The sequence below is a fragment of the Ptychodera flava genome, chromosome 5 (genome assembly GCF_041260155.1).
Source record: "Ptychodera flava strain L36383 chromosome 5, AS_Pfla_20210202, whole genome shotgun sequence".
Classification (NCBI taxonomy): domain Eukaryota; kingdom Metazoa; phylum Hemichordata; class Enteropneusta; family Ptychoderidae; genus Ptychodera; species Ptychodera flava.
In genome coordinates, this window is record NC_091932.1 from 20,968,696 (window position 1) to 20,988,205 (window position 19,510).

Below are 19,510 nucleotides of genomic sequence, written 5' to 3' on the forward strand. Positions count from 1 at the left end.
GTTGTACATTGAATAATATCACACTGGGGTGAGCCCATAAACTCGCGCAGCTATGCAATTTCAATAAAGTGATCGTTCACTGTTCATAGTCGATGGGTGTTTGATAAAGATATTTTTAAGATACACCAGAGGGCGCTCTTCTCATTCTTTCTTCAGAGCGCCCTCAAACAGATCTTTTAGTCTACACAAGCAGAATGAGAGAGTTCCGTTGGCCAATCTGAATGTCATAAATATTTTCTTGATTGAAAGGAATGACTAACAGTAGGGTAACTGCACAGTTGACATAGGCAGTTTTAATACTCTTCCTTGAGTGGAGGAATGCGCTATTTAACTTACCACTTCCAACGCCTTCATGACCGTACGACACTTTCTGATCACTGCTGAAGTCCAGCTCTTCTATCTGCACGTTACTGGTTGTGACTTGTGGTTCAGGTATGGCTGCATACACTTCAGCCAGCATCGTATCTGAAAAACTGCCATTCTCATAGACCTAAAAGAGAAGAAAACCAACACTGACAACCGTTTTCTGTCTGTTGTCTATCAAGATGTTTCCGCTTCTGCCTGTTTCTGGGGTACTGGTCATATTGTAATTTCATACGTTATGTGGAACAACTCTTCTTAATCTTTATCTCAAATAATATACATACAAGGGATTCAATTGATACACTTGGTAACAATTTCTTCACTGGCACAGGAGAAACCATATATTGTTTGTTTTGAAAATGAAGGCAACGCGAAAACTACCTCCAGGTTTTGAACATTTGAACAAATACAGCAAAACAGAAACGAAATTACCTTTATCTTTATTTTGAAAACAACAAAATCAGTAATAACAGGAAAAGGTAATACACAATAGTATTTGTGACTAGACTGTATTGATCCAACCCTATAAGTTTGTCTATCACATTCTCAAATTTTCTGTCAGGTACGATATGTACACACTGAAGAACTACTGTATGTGCCAGACGAGTCTTACCTCAAGGCGAATGCTCTCCGGCCACTGCACAATTTGTATGTTGAAGATGTCGCCAAAATGTACCGTGAAATCAGAGGTAAGTGTCCTAGAAAAGAGAGACAAAGAGAATACATGGTGCCTCAGATATCAGGGTTGTAATTTCAAGATCTGTAAATGGCACAAACTATAATGTTGAACTGATCAACCCTTCCAGCATCTTTGCCAGAAAAACGATTGGCTTGGGACAAACTGATGCGATGAAAGAGTACATGCCTTGAAATACAGTTTTTCATGCACAGGTTATTAATCAGCTCGATCGCTAAACAAATTGATTACAAACTAGTCTCAAATTTCAAAAGAGAACAAGGACTACATTCATGTAAGTAGTTAATGTCTATGAGAACTAATACAGAATGTGGGATGCAGCTGCCACTTTAAGGTACAATGTGCCTCGGGGGCAGATATTTGGGATCTCAAACTTTTACAATATTCTTTTGGCATAGCACTGGTGTGGGCTCACCTTGAAGCATATGGAGTAAATAAAGTTTTCACTGGCTTAGTTTTGTGAAATTCGGGAATTTTATTTTTCCTAAAAGAGATAACAAGGGGTTGGCAGCCATATTGAATGTCAAATGTCGGTAATTATTGGTTAATTTTTTTTCTCTGGTACCAAAATTTGCACAGTGACCCCAATTTTCAATCTTGATTTTGAAAGAGAATGGTTGAAAGTTTGCTTGAGGAAAGTTCGAGCAAAAGCTTAAGTCTTTCATTTTTGAGGCGCCAACTACATGTACCTTGATGGTAATTAGACTGATGCATTCTCTTCAAAGCACTAAACAAAATACAAAGTCACAGATTTAAGTTGTCTAGATTTTGAAATAATCCGCTTACTTGACAGAGGTTCTTGACACTTCCTTATTGTTGAAGAGTATCCGTACATAGCACTGGCATTTCTGTTGATCCCGTCGTCTGGACTGTTCGGCTTTGGGACAGTTGTGTGTTGGCGTGATGACCGCTGCGTTTGTGAGCTCTGGGTACAGCTTGGGTTCACCTGCAATGAGAGAAATAGACAACACAATGTCCATGTGTTCACTGTTGAGGAATGACACAAATATCAGCAGGATTCATTTCATCATTTCTTGCATTTATAACAAGACTTACTGTAAAGATATCTTTCTCTCTTGGTTCTAACCCTGCACTCTTGTGTTTTTATAAGGCCAATCAATTTACTACAATGAGTGAAATTTTGGGTATGGAACAGCTCAGCTGAGACTCAGGCATTTTCAGTTTTGAATTATCAAGCTAACATATCGATTTGACCAACAATTCGTTTTGTATTAGCAAAGGCCTAGGAGGCATCAACTAATCACTAATTAACTTTCCATAAATGGAGATATTGTTTTCATGGGACATTTTCTCCTCCCTGATAATGTCCAGAAACTAAGCACACTTTCCCATGTTTACCATCTTACATATCTTACAATGTAATCATCAAGCAACGTCACTTTCACACTCACTTCATCTTCTCTTGAAAAGAATATCTATTCAAAATCACATCATTCCCTTTACCTGGTTTTCTCATAATCTGCTGGGCTTTTGATTTGATCTTCTCCCTTGCTTCCTGCTCGTTAAACTCGTAGGCAGGTTTCTGTGGTTCAGGAATCGCGTCTTCATCGTCTTCTGTCTGAGACTCTCCGCCCGTGTCACTGGTTCTGTCTGTCAGATTCTCCCGAGATCCCTGTCTCTTAGGCCTCCTCCGCTTCTTCCGTTTTTTTATTGCATCCTGAAGATAGATGAATGTTAAAACAAGACGACGTTGAAGTTCTGCATTCTTGTTCATCTTAGCATTGAGAAGATTCAAATACATACATTATGCATGGATAATAATATGACCGACATGGTAAAAAAATATATAGTGTATGGTTTCCATGTGGCATGTAAAAGAAGGGTAGTTCAGTTGTGGTACATGACAGATCACAAAGGTACAAAAGAACTTGCCAGCTAAACAATATGTATACAGTAAAACCTGTCTAAACCAAACACCAGAAGGGACTGAAAAAACTTCAGTTTATAGAGGTGTTTGGTTTATACAGGTTCTTTAAACATGGCTTTTTATGTGGAAGGGACTAGAAAAGGTGTTAAGTATAGACCAGTTTCCAGTTTAGACAGGGTTCAGTTTAGACAGGTTTCACTGTATAAGTCTCTCACAGTAGCAAAATTTCATCAGGTAGGAAACACCTCAGGGACAGATATTCGGACTCTCAAATTTTTTCAATTCTTTTCCAATCTACCACTTTTGGGGACTCATTTCGAAGCTCTGGGAGTATGAAAGATTTTCAACATCTTAGTTTTTGAAAATCAAATATTTTTTCCCTATATAGTTAACACAGGGATTGTGGCCATTTTGAATTTCAAATATTGGTAAATATCAGGTAATTTGTTCGTCTAGTGCCAAACTTTATACAGTGACCTCTGATTTGTATTTTTATTTGGTATGAGAACAGTTGACCGTCTTATTGAGGAAAATTTGAGCAAGGGTTTAGTTTTTGAAACTTTAGAGGTGTGAACTACTCTAAAAACAGAAGCCAGACGATATCATACCTTGATTTTCTTTTGTCTGTCATATTCAGCTTTAGCCAGGTTGTATCGGCTCATATTCTCATTGAAGGTTTCCTCGTACTCTTCTCGAGCTTCAGAGATCTCTTCATCAATGTCTCTCTTCCACTGTGTCATATCTTCATCCTTGTCTGTCTCCTCCCTGAAGACAGAGTTACATGTCACAGATTAATTACTAATGCCATCTTTGATATCTGACTAAAGTTAACTCTTTTCCTACTAAAGTTTGTGTGTTGCTGTTCCGTCACGTTGATAAAAACATGTTGAGAAAACATGTCCAGTGCAAGGATGTAGAAAATTTTGGTAACACGTGGCAAAAATAAAAGTATAGGCGGTTACAAGTGGTGTGTGAGTGCACAATGTTTGTGCAAAATGTCTTGATTTTTTACTGAAACTAAATTTTCACAGCCGGCAAATTTTAGGTAACAGCCAGTTGTTTTTGCCAGCTGACAGCTATTTTCTACATCCCTGCAATTAAACATACTTGAATAAACTTGACCTGTTAAAGCCCCTCGGGACATTTCTTCTAAACATGATTTTCACTGCCTTGTCTTGATATGGCAGACACAGACACGGTGATTTACACTGATTTGACCATCGATTACAGTAGCTAAAATGAAAATTGTGAAATAGACCAAACCTGGGTAGATTGGACAATGTTATTTCCATTTTTCCCTTGAGTATTTCTGTAAGCACAGCAGATGACATGGTGAAAGGACCAGAAAACTGCACTTACTTTCTAACACTGAGCTTGACGGCTGTGTTGATACAGCCCTGAGATTCACGCAGAGCCTTGATTTCTTTCCATGCCTTCAGTATATTCTTCAGAAGCTGTCTGTCATAGTGCATCTCTGTGTCACGTGACTTCCTTGTTTGTCTGTTTGAACAAAGTGAAATAGAGGTTGTGTCCAGGACTCGTCTTTGATATGAGACAGCTTTCGATGAAAAGCAATTTATTTCCATACAAACGATGCTAACCTGTTAATTATGTCTTTGTATTTCTGTGATTTACAGTGTGCATGCTGTTTATCTGCAAAACCTCTTACTACAAGTTATCCAACATACAGGTGTTTGTAACCACTTGGCAGCTTGTACTTGAAGTACACTTTCACATAAACAGACCCCACTGAGCTTTTTACTGACTTCTTTTTCTAAACCAGCAAGTAAGCATAGAACCTGATCAAAATTCTATTGATAATTAATATTCTTAAATTAAATTAAAATGAGATGCTGTACTACCAGAAGAGGGGGGTGTGCCAATGACAGCCCTCAGCTACAATTCATTAAGGTAGGATGTGCCTCAGGGACAGATATTGAGTCTCAAATTTTTACAATACTTCTCTGATATAGTACCTGCGGGGTCTCATTTTGAAGCTCTTGGTGTAGGAAAGGCTTTCATCGTCTTATATGTTTGAAAATCGAAAATTTAATTTTCCCTCACTTGAGCTGACAAAGGGATGGCAGCCATTTTGAATTTCAAATATCAGTAAATGTTAAGAAATGTGTTTCTCTAAGTACCATACTTTGCATGGTGACCCCTGATTTGGTAAAAGCATGGTTGAATATTTCATTGAGGAAAGTTTGAGCAAAAGTTTAAGTCTTTCACTTTTGAGGCGCAGACTACCATAATACATGTACATCCTAATCATTTGCTGAAACATCACCGAAAATTTGGGGTCATTGGTGCACATTAAATCACACTAGGGTTTTTGATTGCATCCATTGAATGTTGCTCACATGATAAACTGTATATCTGACCAAAAAAACTGGGGGGCAGGCTAACTTTCTGATTGTATACATTCTTGATTTTTTTTGTGAAGTTGAAACTCAAACTACTGATTATAGCAAACTAGGCTGGGCATGGACTGCATGATCAAGTTTTCAGGTTTCGAACAGAGCTCTCTCATTTAAGATTTCTGAATTCAAGGAGTCAAAAAAGATTTTTTGTCAGTTGCTCTTCCTTCTCCTGTGTACAGATGCACATAACATGAAAATGTGTTTTGCTTCAAAGAGAATTCTGATAAATCATTGGGTTCTCATGATGGCTCCAATGACAAACTGCAATCTTCCAAAGAAGTCAAAATGACATCAACAAATGAAGACAATAGGCAAAATTTCCTTAATTTCTGTTGGCAACCTGATCTCCGGTAGACTGATCTACAATCATCTACAGTTAGTGGTGAATCTATGACAGCGATCAGCTGATATACATGAACAGATATATCGCTGTACCTGATTTCATATTTGTAGTCTTGGTAACGCGTCATCTGATCTTGTGCAAAGGATGAGTTGAGATCTTTCATCTGTGCATCCATCTGTTTCTTTAAGTGCGCCACTGCTTCCTTGAGAGCTCGTAACTAAGACAAAACAAGATTTATTGCAGTTGAAGTTTTCTGTCTGACAAATACGAACAAACTATCAGTTTGCCTGACACAGGTAAGATTGCTGAGCCACCTTGAAGATGATGGAAAAGAATTTTACAATCTGACTTTTTCTCGGTGAAAGGAAAGGACATCTTGGAGTTGATCTTTAAAAATGACCGGAGATGTGTAAGTTTGATCATAATATACTAAACCCACTAGAAATTTCAGCACAATATTGCATGCATTTGGTGAAACTTGAGTTTTACCGTTCTTTCGCCAAGTGGACAGTATGTAAAGTGTCAACCATCGTACGCCAGGTGTTTGACTTATTATTGCACCAAAATTCTAATTTTGTGACATTTCTAAGTTTATGTCGAAGTTTTCCTGTTTTGAAACTATTGTATATCCAAAATGATTGGTCGAATTTGATTTGTATATGCTCATAGTGCAAGGTGTGAGGTGGATAAATATTCATTTATGCAAATTATATTAATCAGCATGTTGCATTGCATTATGTATATGACTCAAACAATTTGTTGTACCGGTATTGTAAAAGACAATAATAAAAAGAATACAATGGCAAACAAAATTTCATTTCCTGTTACAACAGAGGTTGTATGAACAAACTAATGTAAAATTCAGTGTTCTTGACAGCTTGGAAAAACAAAGGGGTGGCCAATTTATATACCAATGTGTAATTTGCATATTCTTTTGTAGTAAAAATACATTGTTTTGTGTTGTTATTGATATATGAATGCTCCCAAAACAGAGGGGTCGCCCACTCCTCAAAAGCCTCTTGTGGAGAACCTTGAAATTGTCAGACCTTCAACCTTTGAACACTGTATGGTGTGAACACTTGAACGATATCATGTTTTCCAAAAAAGCCGGGGTTCAAAGGTCAGAGAGTGACAGATTCCATTGGCTTTCTCACCTTGTCTGTAAGAAAAGTGGTGGCATCTTTCTGGCTTCTCATCAGATATTGGCTGTACAGCTGTTGCAGTTTGGCGGCCAGCACATGCTCCTTACTGAACAGTGAGTGGTGGCTGAAGATTATGGAGTTGATATCTACGTCAATTTGATAACTGCCGTATGTTTCACCAAGTCCATCGATGAAGCGACTATCAAAGTCCACAACATATGCCTGGCAGATGAGGAAAAAAGGATGGATTAATAAATACAAATGGGATGATATTTCTGAACACATGCGTAAATCATTCATATATACAGAACAATTTTACCGCGCACTACAGGGAAACTAAATGTAACTTTTGATAATGGTTATACTACTTTTGTTTTGTTGGTGTGAATAGTTACTGAGCAAAAAGGAATTATTATGTTCCATCTGAAATTGTGAGGGTATTATGGTTCACTTGCTTGTTTTTCAGGACTGTCAAAAAAAAATTGTTCGTTGAGCAACTGTTCTTTGCTGGATTGCTTGAATAATTTCAAATGACATACAATATTCATGTTACTTGATAATGGTAGTTGATTTTATAAATGACTGTACAGAATCCAGCTTGCTAGTATGTCAACTATAAAGCTATATGCATTTTGAAAATGACAACAACCCTGGAATCGTTAAATGTCACTTTCAGAAATGATACCTTTTGAAAAACAGTCAATCTGTGCCGTGTACTTGTCAATAGCTGAGAGACAACAGACTGTACCATAAAAAAAGTGTATTAACCCTTTCACCACCATGGTTTGAACCAGTCCCATTGTTTTCTGTGGTAAAGTTGGACCTCTAGACACGATAATGGGGTGAAAGGCTTAGAGCGAATGAAAATGGTAGTATGTGATATTTATCTCATTACCTTCTTATAGTCTGTTTGCAAAAAGACATCAATGTCTTCTGGTTCTATGACTGGTGGCCGTGTGGGTTGGTCCTTCAAAGGGTCTGGTAGTGCAATAATCCTACCATCATCACCAAACCATTTCCGACCCTGAAAACAAGCAGTCATGTTAAAAATGCATAAAATGTGACAGGCCGTGTTAATTCTTATAGATGCTGCACTTTTGGTGGGCCACAAGTTCTATATAACAAGCAATGGGCCTTAACATGCAGGGCTCGAAATTAGCGGTAGTCCCGCATCCACAGACTACCAACTTTTCCCTGGAGCTACCAAAGTCCATGAAATGGTAGCCCACATGAAATTCAGTCAGTACTCGGCATGCCATGTCCGGTCTTTCACTTTTGGACGAGCTAAATGCAGTCAAACCCAGCTGGACACAGTAAGGCCAGACTATGACTTTGTTTTGCAAATTACAAAGACGACCTTGCGATGAAACTTTCCAAGAAAGTTTCGATATCTCAACTGATGTACTTGGATGACAGGCACAGAAAATGATAGCCAACGAAAACGTATTCTCATTGCATTTTGATCAAAAGGTATTAACCACAAACTCGTCCCTACTACAGAAAGCCTATGATTTGTTTTAGCCCTGCTGAGAAGGTGGTGGTCATTGCCATGACGACCATCAGATTGGCACCTAACTCTGAGAATGAAATGGGTTGTCAATACAATGATAGGTCACAAAACGGTTTAGTGTCACTGTCGTCAATTATACCAGTTTCCTTTGCGTAATAAAGATATGCAAGTATTCACATCAAATGTCTAACAAATTCACTTCACGGGCAGAATCTTTAAAAATAGCTTTTTCTTCTCTTGTTAATGATAAAAAATCCCTAAACTAAAATATGCATGGGCTACCAGCCATTGTCACTGGGCTACCAACTTCAGAAAATGGTAGCCCAAGTGGAATACCAGGGAAAAAAGTTAATTTCGAGCCCTGACATGTATGTCTTAAACACAGTGGGCATTATAACATTGACTGGTAAATAAATATTCCAGGTTTTTGTGATAGAATAACAATCAGTTTTATTGAAATTTTATTTCTCAAAACACTGGTAACCACTGACTATTAAAACTTTGCTTGTGAGCGACCAGTTACTATCACTTTTGCCAATTTCTTAGGCATTTTTGTTCCACATATTGATGACAGTTTCTCTTGGTCTCCCGTCTACAGCATGTTGAAATACCATGTATTCGGCTCATCAACAAAGACTGTACATTTGTAACATGCATAGTTATCATTGATTATTCAATTCTGGTCTGAACCTGAATTCAGTCATCAACAATAACGAAGCATATCACACACATATACACACAGCATTGACTGACGAAATACTGGGTGAGTCACCATGCAGTGTATGAAGAAGACCAAATATCTACAGTTGACAAACCGAACAAAAAAAATTGCCAAAAATTTCAATTTCTGGGGCTCCAAGGTAGAATGCACCCCCAGGAACAGACATTCAGACTCTCAAACTTTTATAATTCTTTTCTAATCCACCAATTGTGGGGGCTCATTTTACAGCTCTTGGTGTAGGAAATATTTTCACTGTCTTAGTTTTTTGAAAATTGAAAAGTCCATTTTTCTCCACAGACTTACCGTAACACAGGGATGGCGGCCATTTTGATTTTAAAATACAGGTAAATGTTAGGTAATTTGTTTCTTTAGTGCCAAAATTTGCTCGGTGATCCCCAATTTTTATTGTTGATTTTGAAAGAGAATGTTTGAAAGATTCCTTGAGAAAAGTTCGAGCAAAAGTTTAAGTCTTTCATTTTCAAGGTGCATATTATCTTAAATATTGTCATTCTTACCTTGTCTTCTCTCATAAGTAATCGATTCTCTTCAATATTGACATTACGTCTTTCCACAGGGGGTCTCACTCCCACATAGAACCCTTCATCTTCAAGATATCGAGGTTGCCTCTCTTCCGGTATCTTGTCATTTTCAGGTACTGCAAATGTTTCAAAAGGATTACTTTTGAGCTTCATTGAAAACTGGGCGTGCAAAGAAGAAATTCAAGATGAGGCACTGACAAGTGATAAACATTCAGAATTTTTCCTTTTGTATGTCATAGGTTCAAAACAGAATAAAATTTTTTGATACACTGTTCTAAAACATTGGCTTTACTTCACAAACAGCAACATTTATGACAACATTTGCTTACACACTGCCTACAAAATAGTTTCATTTTCATTGTGCTATCAGGAAATCTCCTACAGAGCTTCATGGTCCACTGTTGTACCATATGTTATGGCACTAACTCCCACATCCACAGAGACAAACACACTTGGTAAAGGGAGCACATTCAGTTCACATCTGGTTATAGTTGCAGCACATTTGTGTGTGGACTGTGTTCTGTGCGCATGTGATGTTGTCTCAAAGGATTGACTGTTAGCCAATTTGTACATACAATATCTCCAGCAGATGTCAGAAATAGCTGTTGTTTCATATATGCGTTAAAAATGTCTTCACAAGGGGATTAAAGTGGAGATCTCTTTCAGCATGTTTCAAACAAAAGACTGGGTAATGAATCGCTGACTCTCTTGGACAATCCGGATTGGGAAGAGACTGTTACTTTGCATTCAGTAGTTTGTCAAAATTGTCCGTACAAACTTTTGATGACATCGAAACTACTTGTAATGAAAAGACAATATCCATGGCCATTTTACCTGATGCAACAGAGGGTCTGAAATACACCTTTGCTTCTCGATCTACAACTTTCTGATACGGCGTATACTGCGCCCTGTTCACTGAGTATGGCTGTGTCTTCCACTCTTCCAGATCAACAAAATAGTCCGAAAGCAACGGCTCGTCTTCCTTGGCATCTTCTACAGGCTTCTCCTCCTCATCCTTAGAGAGTTGACAAAAGATAAATGAGAATTTCAGATTGCCGTCAGTTTCCATAAAATTTTTATCATTTTTTACAAAATGTTGAAAATAAAGGACAAAATATCCAATAACCAGAGAAAATTAGACTTCATGGTCTGCCACAGTGAGAAAAGTGTAAGACTTGTGTTTTCATGGTAAAATATGTTGTATATGTAGCCTTTATTCATCAGTGCAAACACTGCACAGTAGCGATGTGCACTTACATAACGATTTGTACATCAACATATTTACTTCAATATAGTTAGTTAATCATATTGCTATCTTGATGGGCGTCACTGAAAGCTTTCAAATACAGCAAGAGTCTTGACTTTACAATTCTTACATATGGGTCAATCCTAACCACCTAACAGTTCCAACATTAATGTGCAAATGCAAAAATATATATGAAATTTCTTACGAGAAATTCAGACATGATGCTTTACAAAAGAATGGCAGAATTGGTACTTTGTTACTACATGTACCAATGTAATGATTTTAACTATGAAGATCATACGTCAGGGGATGTGACTACGACCTGCATCAATAAACACAGTCACAAAAAAGACATATATTTGTCCCAGTTTCTGTCAGCAGCTGAGTTTAGTAAGAAACTTACAGTTGCAGTCTCTATTCACTCTTAGTGATGATGGATTCAGTTTCATCCACAGAATTAAAAGCAGTTATGCTGCCAATAAATTTGAACATATATCTCGTATTTGTAGTTCACATGAGCAGCCAAATAAAAGAAGATTAGTTCTAAAGTCTGTAAGATATTATGTATCTTATAAAATTCCTGAATGTCATATTCCATTTCAAAGATTACAAAATTCATAACTGCCCTGTGAGGGCAGTGTTCATACCTTTTCTTTTTCTTCTTTTTTCTCTTTTTCTTTAGCAGACTCCTCCCTCTCCTCACTGGGGCCTGCTTCTGGTTCACCAGTCGGAGGTACGCTGGGCAGATCTGGTTCTTTATCGAAGACTTTGACGAAGAAATCAAAGGCTTCTTCCTCTGACGGCATTGCCGATTCCTGAGATGGCAAGAGCAGGTTAAAATACAAGATTATCACCAAAATACCACAAAATATTGCACGAGGACACAGTGCGCTGTACTGCTTGACATGCACTACAGGGTAATGCACAGCACTGGGGCCAAGGTACACATAGTATACTTAAACGGTACAACAACCTTATAAATATACATCTTTGATAGTAGACTGAAAGATTCCGTCGCGTGCGGGCGCTCCGGCGCACTGCGACCTACGACCCTTTACCACGACTGAAGACACACTGTACTTGGCCGCGGCAAACTCAAAGAAAAAAAGTACCGCCCACAACTGACTTCACAGACTTTTCAAATATGTAAATCATGGTAGTGTAATTTGAATATTGCTCACGTAGGCTGTTTACGGGCATAATGAACACGCGGTAGTCAAGACAACAATGTTAATCAACTGCATCGGCAGCGCCGACATTGCATAATCGCTCTACTCGGCAGTTGAAATCAATGACACGTGTGTGTAAAGCTTAGGCTGGCCGCATGTCGGAGAAAAAACTTACATGTAGATACAGTTGTCAGTATGGCTCAATTGACGCCTATAAAAAACTCCATAGCGTCTTTCTCGCTGACCGCAGCAGAATAGGCAGTCTGCAGGAGACTGTAGACTCTCGGAAGAAAAGGTCGATCTTTTCGAAAACGACCGATATCGCCGAGAAACTGAAGCACCTCTTTACAGTGGAACTGACGTCGGGACATCACAGCGGAGCCTGCCTTTGTAAAAAATAAACACAGTGTGCTTCGTCGATGGCAATTCCAAAAAGATTTTCTTGATAGACATCGCAACTGAGTAATCTCCGCCACTATCTCGTCATGATAGCCTCTGGTGAACTGAACACAACCTTGAATTTACCACGCACAATTTGTTCCTTGGTACGTACGTCGTTTCGGAGATCTGAACCGATCAAAGCCGCCTTCACACCCATTTCGCTGCACTTCTGCACTTGATCTTTTACGAGTGAAATCAGGGGCGAAATTCCCAGAACGATCGATCCTGAACGGTTCGTAAGTGTGTCCATAACTTTGGGTGCCAGCGACTAAATCATAGATTTCCCATACCTTGGGGCCCGGGCCCTGTTGGTAAAATAGCGAACACATCTCTGCCGCCGCAAAAACTCTTTGAGTGCGTCTCTTTGCTCTGTTTTTAACATAATATTATATACATCAGAACATTTACTGACTGCCTCGGCAATGCGAGTCGGCGATTGTTCGGATCGGCCATAATGATCAAATCAGAAAGCTAGACACAGACGTCAACGTGAGTATACCGTAAAAACCCGATCAATTCAACCACCCTATTAATTCGACCACCCTATTTTTTTCACAAAACATAATTTTATTTGGGCCCTTTCAAATCGACCACCGACTAAAATTGGGACTTTCTCGATCTCTATTAATTCGACCGAATTACATACCCTTCAAAAACTTCCTTCAGTTGGTGAATGAACGATATTTCAAGACATCGAAAACCACCGTTACGAATACGATGAACCACGGGTCATACAAAGGCAGAAATGAGAACAACAAAGGGCTTTGTAAACGGCTTTCAGATTGGTTTTCATTGGGTCACATGATTATTTTCGCTGAGTGGGAAACCTCAGTGATTTATAGTGAGCTGGATCTCAGTTGCCGCTTTCGAAATATGCGTGAAGTTTCAGTGTGTGTGAAGTACCAACCCTCTAGTCTCCGGTTTTGTCACTATTTTCTCACCTTAATATCGAAGAAAGTAAGAATAAATTACCTACTTTCTCCCTTTCTCATTGTCTTTTCCGAATTCTTACCATCCCGTGTCGATTGAAATTTACAGACTCTTTCTGTGTGTGAATCAATATCCCTCCGAATTTGACAGATATTATGTTCGAAACCATACGTTGCTTGTTTCTAAAACACATAGACAGATGTGCCCCGTGCACTAAAAGGACAGTTTGCGAAATCTTTTGCAAACGCTGAAAAAATTGCTGAGGAAAAATCGATGTTACATGTCGGTAAATACGGCCGCCGCAGCCGCGCCGCGTGCGTTCTTACCGACTGGGAACAGACTAATATTTTCAAACACAAATGGGCACAGTGTCAAGGAAAGAGTAAGACGACAACTTATTTTTTCAAGCTTAAGAAAATGCTCTTTCTGGCTGTTTTAATGACTCAATCGAATATTTTTGTACCCAATTAATAAATCATAGACAATCTCAATTCTCGGTTTATGGCAATTTTTGTCGACCAATAAGTCTTTTCATCTTCAATATTCCATTCTAATTTCACCTATATAATATCCTAACCTCCTGTGACTCTTCTTTTAAACGTTGATTTGCCTTGTGCACCAAAAGAGATGCTGTATTTTATGCCAAACGATGAAAAGATCGCTGAAGAAATAACCATGTGTCAGTCAGTACGCCGACGGCAGGCGAAACCCGGACGGCCATACCGATTGGGGACAGAGCAGAGTAGATCAAAACGCAAACGGGTGTTTAATCATAGGAAAGGTGATGACTTATTTAAAGCTGAATAAAATGCTGTCTCTGGTTGTGTAAGTCTGTCGATCGAAATATATATTTTGTTCCCAGTTGATTAATCATGGGGGATGGCAGTCTCGATCTCCCCTTTATGGTTCGATATTTACTGACTCGTTCCTTCTCATTTTTGTTAATCGATGAAAGCATTTTCATCTTCCATATTCAATCTTACTTTGACCGATGTTATATCCTGACCTACAGTGTCATTAGTTTTGACCAACGTACAAAGACGTTGCCCATGCGCCCGGTTGACGAGATATTTTGCAAAACGGTGAAGAAATATTATTATTTATTTATTAGCCGTGTTCACAATAATGACACTGGCTCAGAAAGAAAGAGAAGACAAGAAAATGTATAACACTGAAATATTTGAACACGTACGGCCATACTGCATGGGGGCCCGGGAGACATCGATATCAGTCTTACCGGACTGTTTACATGTAGCTTAGGGGATGTCAAAGGAGATGAATCAGTTGGTTGAATACAACAAAAGTTTTCGGACATATTTTATGTCAATGTTGTAAATGTTGGACTTTTGATTCGATTGAGAAACCAGAATCACCTACAGAGATGTCTGTATTAAACACGGTCGCACAGTTCGGAATAGTTTGTTGTGCTACTGCCGGTCTCAGTCGTGGTGTCTCTCCCATAAAATTTCGAAGCGACACTGCACTCTTTGCCGTGTCTCCCCCTGAACGTCCTTGAACCTATGGATGTGACCATTGTTTACTGCGCCCATTAGCGTGTAAACCCCTGCTCGTTCCCAGCAGAGTACTTTTTTAAAGTTCTGTACATCAGTGAACACTTTGTGTATAAGCCCTAAACCTAGTTAATTCAATTATGGAAAGGTATTACATGTAGTAAAGAATAAAGGGTCGTTTAATACAGTTGCTAAAATTGCGAGAAAAACGGCACGTTTTTCCAGTACTTTTACAGTTCTGTGCTTTCCGTCCCCGTTACTCAAATAGAATAGTCCTATTCACAAGCGCTATTGTTTTAAATCACGTCCAGGATGTGCTGTTGATTTTCATTCTTTCACGTGCAATTTCATTCGTTTGAAGCAATATATCCTTTCATTTGACTGCTCTGTGGGACTCTTGTGGATATGTGTTTTGGATAAAAAGAACTCTACAGTGAAAGACATAAACTTCGACAGTGATAGGTACTAGGTATACGATATCGGTTCGATGTCCGAAGATATACAGATTACAAGTTATTTTAGAAGTTCTCAAAACCAGTAAAAATAATTCTGCGCGCCACTTATTGATAGTGTCTTGTGAGTGTCCTTGAATACGTGACCGCGACCATTGTTTTTGAAGTGTTTGACGGTCGATGATCGGTAGATTAAATGAAGACATATGTTACTGAACTATCGTGTGATTGTTAGCATGGTTAGGTAATTGACGGTGTAGTCTGTAGAGGCGATACGGCGAAAGTCCACGGCCCAAGAGAGCATGTGATGTACATCGCATGCTTTCTTACAACGAACGAGCCGTCGGTTTCCATAGCTACTACGTGAAATCCGGCCTCACTGTCCTGATTCGGAGAACAACTGTCAAGCTGCGTGTTGAGGTTCAGATGTCCGATTTTTTTCATATTCAAAAGGCTTATTGATTTACAGAGAACGCCCGTCTTGTTTTTAGGGATGGCAATTGAAAATTCAAAGCCAAATAGCCAGTGGGAAAAAATTCGACGACTCGCTCTCACCAGCGGTCGCAATGAAAAAAAAATCGAAGTCTCTGAAGTCAGTATCATTGCTCCGCCATGTTTATTGTTGGTTGTACGGCCAGTTTAAAGTCACAGACTTTCTTCACGGTAAAATTCATATAATTGCCATACCGCGAAGTTCCCTGTGCATTTCAATATGTCTATTTGGAAGCAAAAGCGTCACGGACATTCGATCGATGGTGATGAACTTTCTCCAGGCCGTGACATGGCACCAGTTACGAACTTTACCGGTTTTCGATACGAAAGATGCAATATATTATCAGCGTTGTTCACATTGTGTTTTGAGTCTGATATCGAATATAACAGGAAAAAACTAACGATTAGAGTGACGATAGAGACCATGCCCGATACGGAAAATTGACATCAACTACTTGCATTGAGCAGTGACCTGAAACTTCAGACTGATATATAAATGTCGACAATATAAAACATCGAAATGCCGAGAGAGAGAGGAGAGAGAGGTTTACGCTGTCGCGAACTGATTATACTCTTTCGGATATGACTTCGGTATAGACGATACGCAGACATCAAAAATGTACACCTACTTTTCACTAATCTTATAATAAGAGTAGCACAAATCCAAAAGTGTTGGTTGAAGTAAATCTTCAGATGTTGGTTTTCAAAGTTAGACAATACTTACAGAAATATGGTCGTCATAGTCTTCTCTTAAAAACTATTATCTTCAACACCACGTTTCTTATGATCGGTGATGTCATTTTTTATTATTTTTACAAACTTTTTAATGCATCAAATGCCATTAGACTATCTTATCTGCCTGTCAGGGAGTTACATATATTTCCAAGGGCTGGCACACGATGTCAACTTACGCGTCGTCCGTCGAGCGGGCCGGTGGCAGTGTCACAGATCGCTCCGTCTGTAATCGCGGCCACTTTGATTTTGATGTGACACCCACGTGCGTTTGAGGTTTTTTGTTACCTAATTTGTCGACCTCACAAAATTTCACAGTCCATGCTTTGAAGCAGTCTCCACATGGCAAACATGTCTCGCGTAAATTTCATCCTCGTCGTTCCAATTAATTCGACCACTAAATTATTTCGGCAGTTTTAATTTCCTATTAATTCGACGTTTTTCAAATCGTAATTATTTTTTTCTGGTCGAATTGATAGGGTTTTTACGGTAGCTTCGGCCGTTTGATTTTCAATACTTTTGGCACACAGTTGAGAAAACACGTTGTGTTTGTTGACAAACAAGACATGATATGAGCTTAGGCGGAACAAAAGCCGGGCGACAGTTTTGAATATGCTAATCACGATCACGCACTGAGTGAGCGGTGTGGGCGGTCTTGTTACCCTACATACTGTCAATTAACTCGTTTCTGTAATACGATTGGTTCCAACAAAATTTTGTTGGAGAACAGGATTTCAACAGTGTGCCTTCAGTCGTGGTAAAGGGTCGTAGGTCGCAGTGCGCCGGAGCGCCCGCACGCGACGGAATCTTTCAGTCTACTTTGATAGGTGAAGGGGGCATTAACCCTTTCATCCCTGTGGTTTGTACCAATGCCATTGTTTTCTATGATAAAGTGGACCTCTAGAGAGGGAAATGGGGGTGGAAGGGTTAAACAGAACGTGTCATGACCTATTTGCATACCTAGGTCACAATGTTTCTTCCTATTTCAAATGCCAGTATGGTGTGTCGCTGAGGACGTACACCTGACAGCCTGTGAACCTACATACAAAGTGCTAGACAAATCTTTGCCACCGTCCACTTTAAAATTTCGCGGGGTTTCTCTGCAACATATGAAGTGTTAAGTGCAGAGATATTTGCAGAACACATTTTGCTTCCTACAACCTGGAAATGGTCTCAGTTCCTGGTTTTCCTGAACAATTCTATTGTTCTCAATGGCAGATGAATAACTACATACATTTACAAGGCTACCTAAAATTCTCAAAATTGACTCAATGTTTCTAGAAATTACAGAGAACGCATTAGCCATGAAGAGTTAGGTGATAGTCTCTGCTATTTGACTGGTTGAGAGGTGTCACATGACAACATTGAATGCAAATGTATCCTTCTTTTACCTTCTTCTTCAACGCCTTGCGAGCTTTCTGCCACATTGTCTTGGCTGCAATCGATTCATGTAGTTTCTTCTCATCATCAGACTGTAAGATATTAGCAGATGAAACTTTTTATTGTACTTGAATGCCCTTCACGGACGCACTCACAGGGTAAAGGGATGAACCATTTTATTTTTGGGAGGGGATGGTCAGAGTCTTTGGATACATGTATGCAAATATTCTTAAGTTCTGATATTTGACAGTACTTTGGAGTTAGCAAAGCCAGAATTGCAAACATTTTTCAGCTGCCTGTCACATCGACCAAAAATTTGTTGCTCGAGACAGGGCTGTACCCTTCTCTTACTAGGAGGGTACAGCCCTGCCTCAAGCAACGGATCTTTAAGTCTGCCCGTCACTGATACATTTTTTTCACAAAATCAGCAATGCTATGAAAAAAATACATGTATTTCACAAATTTTCTCCCATGTAGAATCAACAGTGGAATGCATGATTTTTGAGGTATTTTTGTTTCTGTAGTATCAAAATTTGCAAAATCTGTGGCCCCTGATTTGCATTCTTGATATATCAAGGCAATTGTTGAAAGTTTTGTTGATGAAAGATTTAGCAAACGTCTTTCAATATCCTGGCGCGTACTAGCTTGAATTGTATACTTAGATGTCTGATCAACAAATGGTCGACAAATTGTACAGGACGTGTGACTTACCATTGGTTCATCAAATCGTGTAGCCAGCTGTCTTCCTCTCATTCCACGTAATCGTCTTGGCGGTGGCTTGCCTGTCACCACTTTTCCTGGCTCTTTCTCATCATCTTCTTTCTTCTCCTCTTCTGCCTTTTCCTGTAAAAAGTGCAAGACACCACATTGTATTCATATTTCACCAAACAACCAACGAATTGAATGGCTCTTTGTTAGTTTTGGCCAGCTACTTTTCCCATAAAAATTGTTTCTCATCCATGCGAAGCATACATTTCCTGTGGTTTCTCAACTGTTCAAGTCACCTTTTAACAGTTGCATGCCATATATTTGAAAAAAGTTTGATACCCTAGGGGGGTCAAGCACTTATTTTGCGCTTACAACATTTGATATTTTTTAATATATATCAAACATCCTATAATTTGATAAAGTTTCCTGTAAACATAATGTTGCAATATTTCAAGACCAGTATTAAGTCTAGCTTTGCTATTTTGGATATTCATTCCTCACATTTTGGGTTTTCGCTCTTTACATATTTGTTGTTAGGTCAACCAATATAATTGAAAATAACAGTAAAATAAGATTTGATTGAGACGGGAACAAAATGTTTTTTATTATGTTGCTGCGGTTTACTTATAGCCTAACAAATATCCCCACAGCTATTTGATACACTATGAAAATCACAGGAAATAATACAGAGCAATTCAAAATAAAATATTACTGGTTGAGCTATACTGAGTGTGCAGACGTGATGATGGCCCTGTACTGGTTTACAGACTTCTAACTGTCCAGGCTGCTGTGTTATTGCTGCCTATCTGTACATACATATTGTCAA

The 19,510-nt window shown here is 38.9% G+C and overlaps 1 protein-coding gene across 5 annotated transcripts in view; it reads right to left on the reverse strand.

The window, feature by feature from the left end:
- LOC139133226 (coiled-coil and C2 domain-containing protein 2A-like) overlaps positions 1–19,510 on the reverse strand; it is a 58,659-nt gene that overhangs the window by 31,767 nt on the left and 7,382 nt on the right. For all 5 annotated transcript variants that reach the window (XM_070699716.1, XM_070699715.1, XM_070699714.1 and 2 more), the window contains exons 7-20: positions 18,688–18,819; positions 17,988–18,068; positions 11,517–11,684; positions 10,458–10,638; positions 9,600–9,739; positions 7,749–7,877; positions 6,866–7,075; positions 5,804–5,928; positions 4,308–4,448; positions 3,557–3,713; positions 2,525–2,738; positions 1,847–2,006; positions 977–1,061; positions 337–490 (exon numbers count right to left, since the gene is read on the reverse strand). In XM_070699716.1, the coding sequence (XP_070555817.1) occupies positions 337–490; positions 977–1,061; positions 1,847–2,006; positions 2,525–2,738; positions 3,557–3,713; positions 4,308–4,448; positions 5,804–5,928; positions 6,866–7,075; positions 7,749–7,877; positions 9,600–9,739; positions 10,458–10,638; positions 11,517–11,684; positions 17,988–18,068; positions 18,688–18,819 (2,077 nt within the window). The remainder of the gene's footprint in view (positions 1–336; positions 491–976; positions 1,062–1,846; positions 2,007–2,524; positions 2,739–3,556; positions 3,714–4,307; positions 4,449–5,803; positions 5,929–6,865; positions 7,076–7,748; positions 7,878–9,599; positions 9,740–10,457; positions 10,639–11,516; positions 11,685–17,987; positions 18,069–18,687; positions 18,820–19,510) is intronic.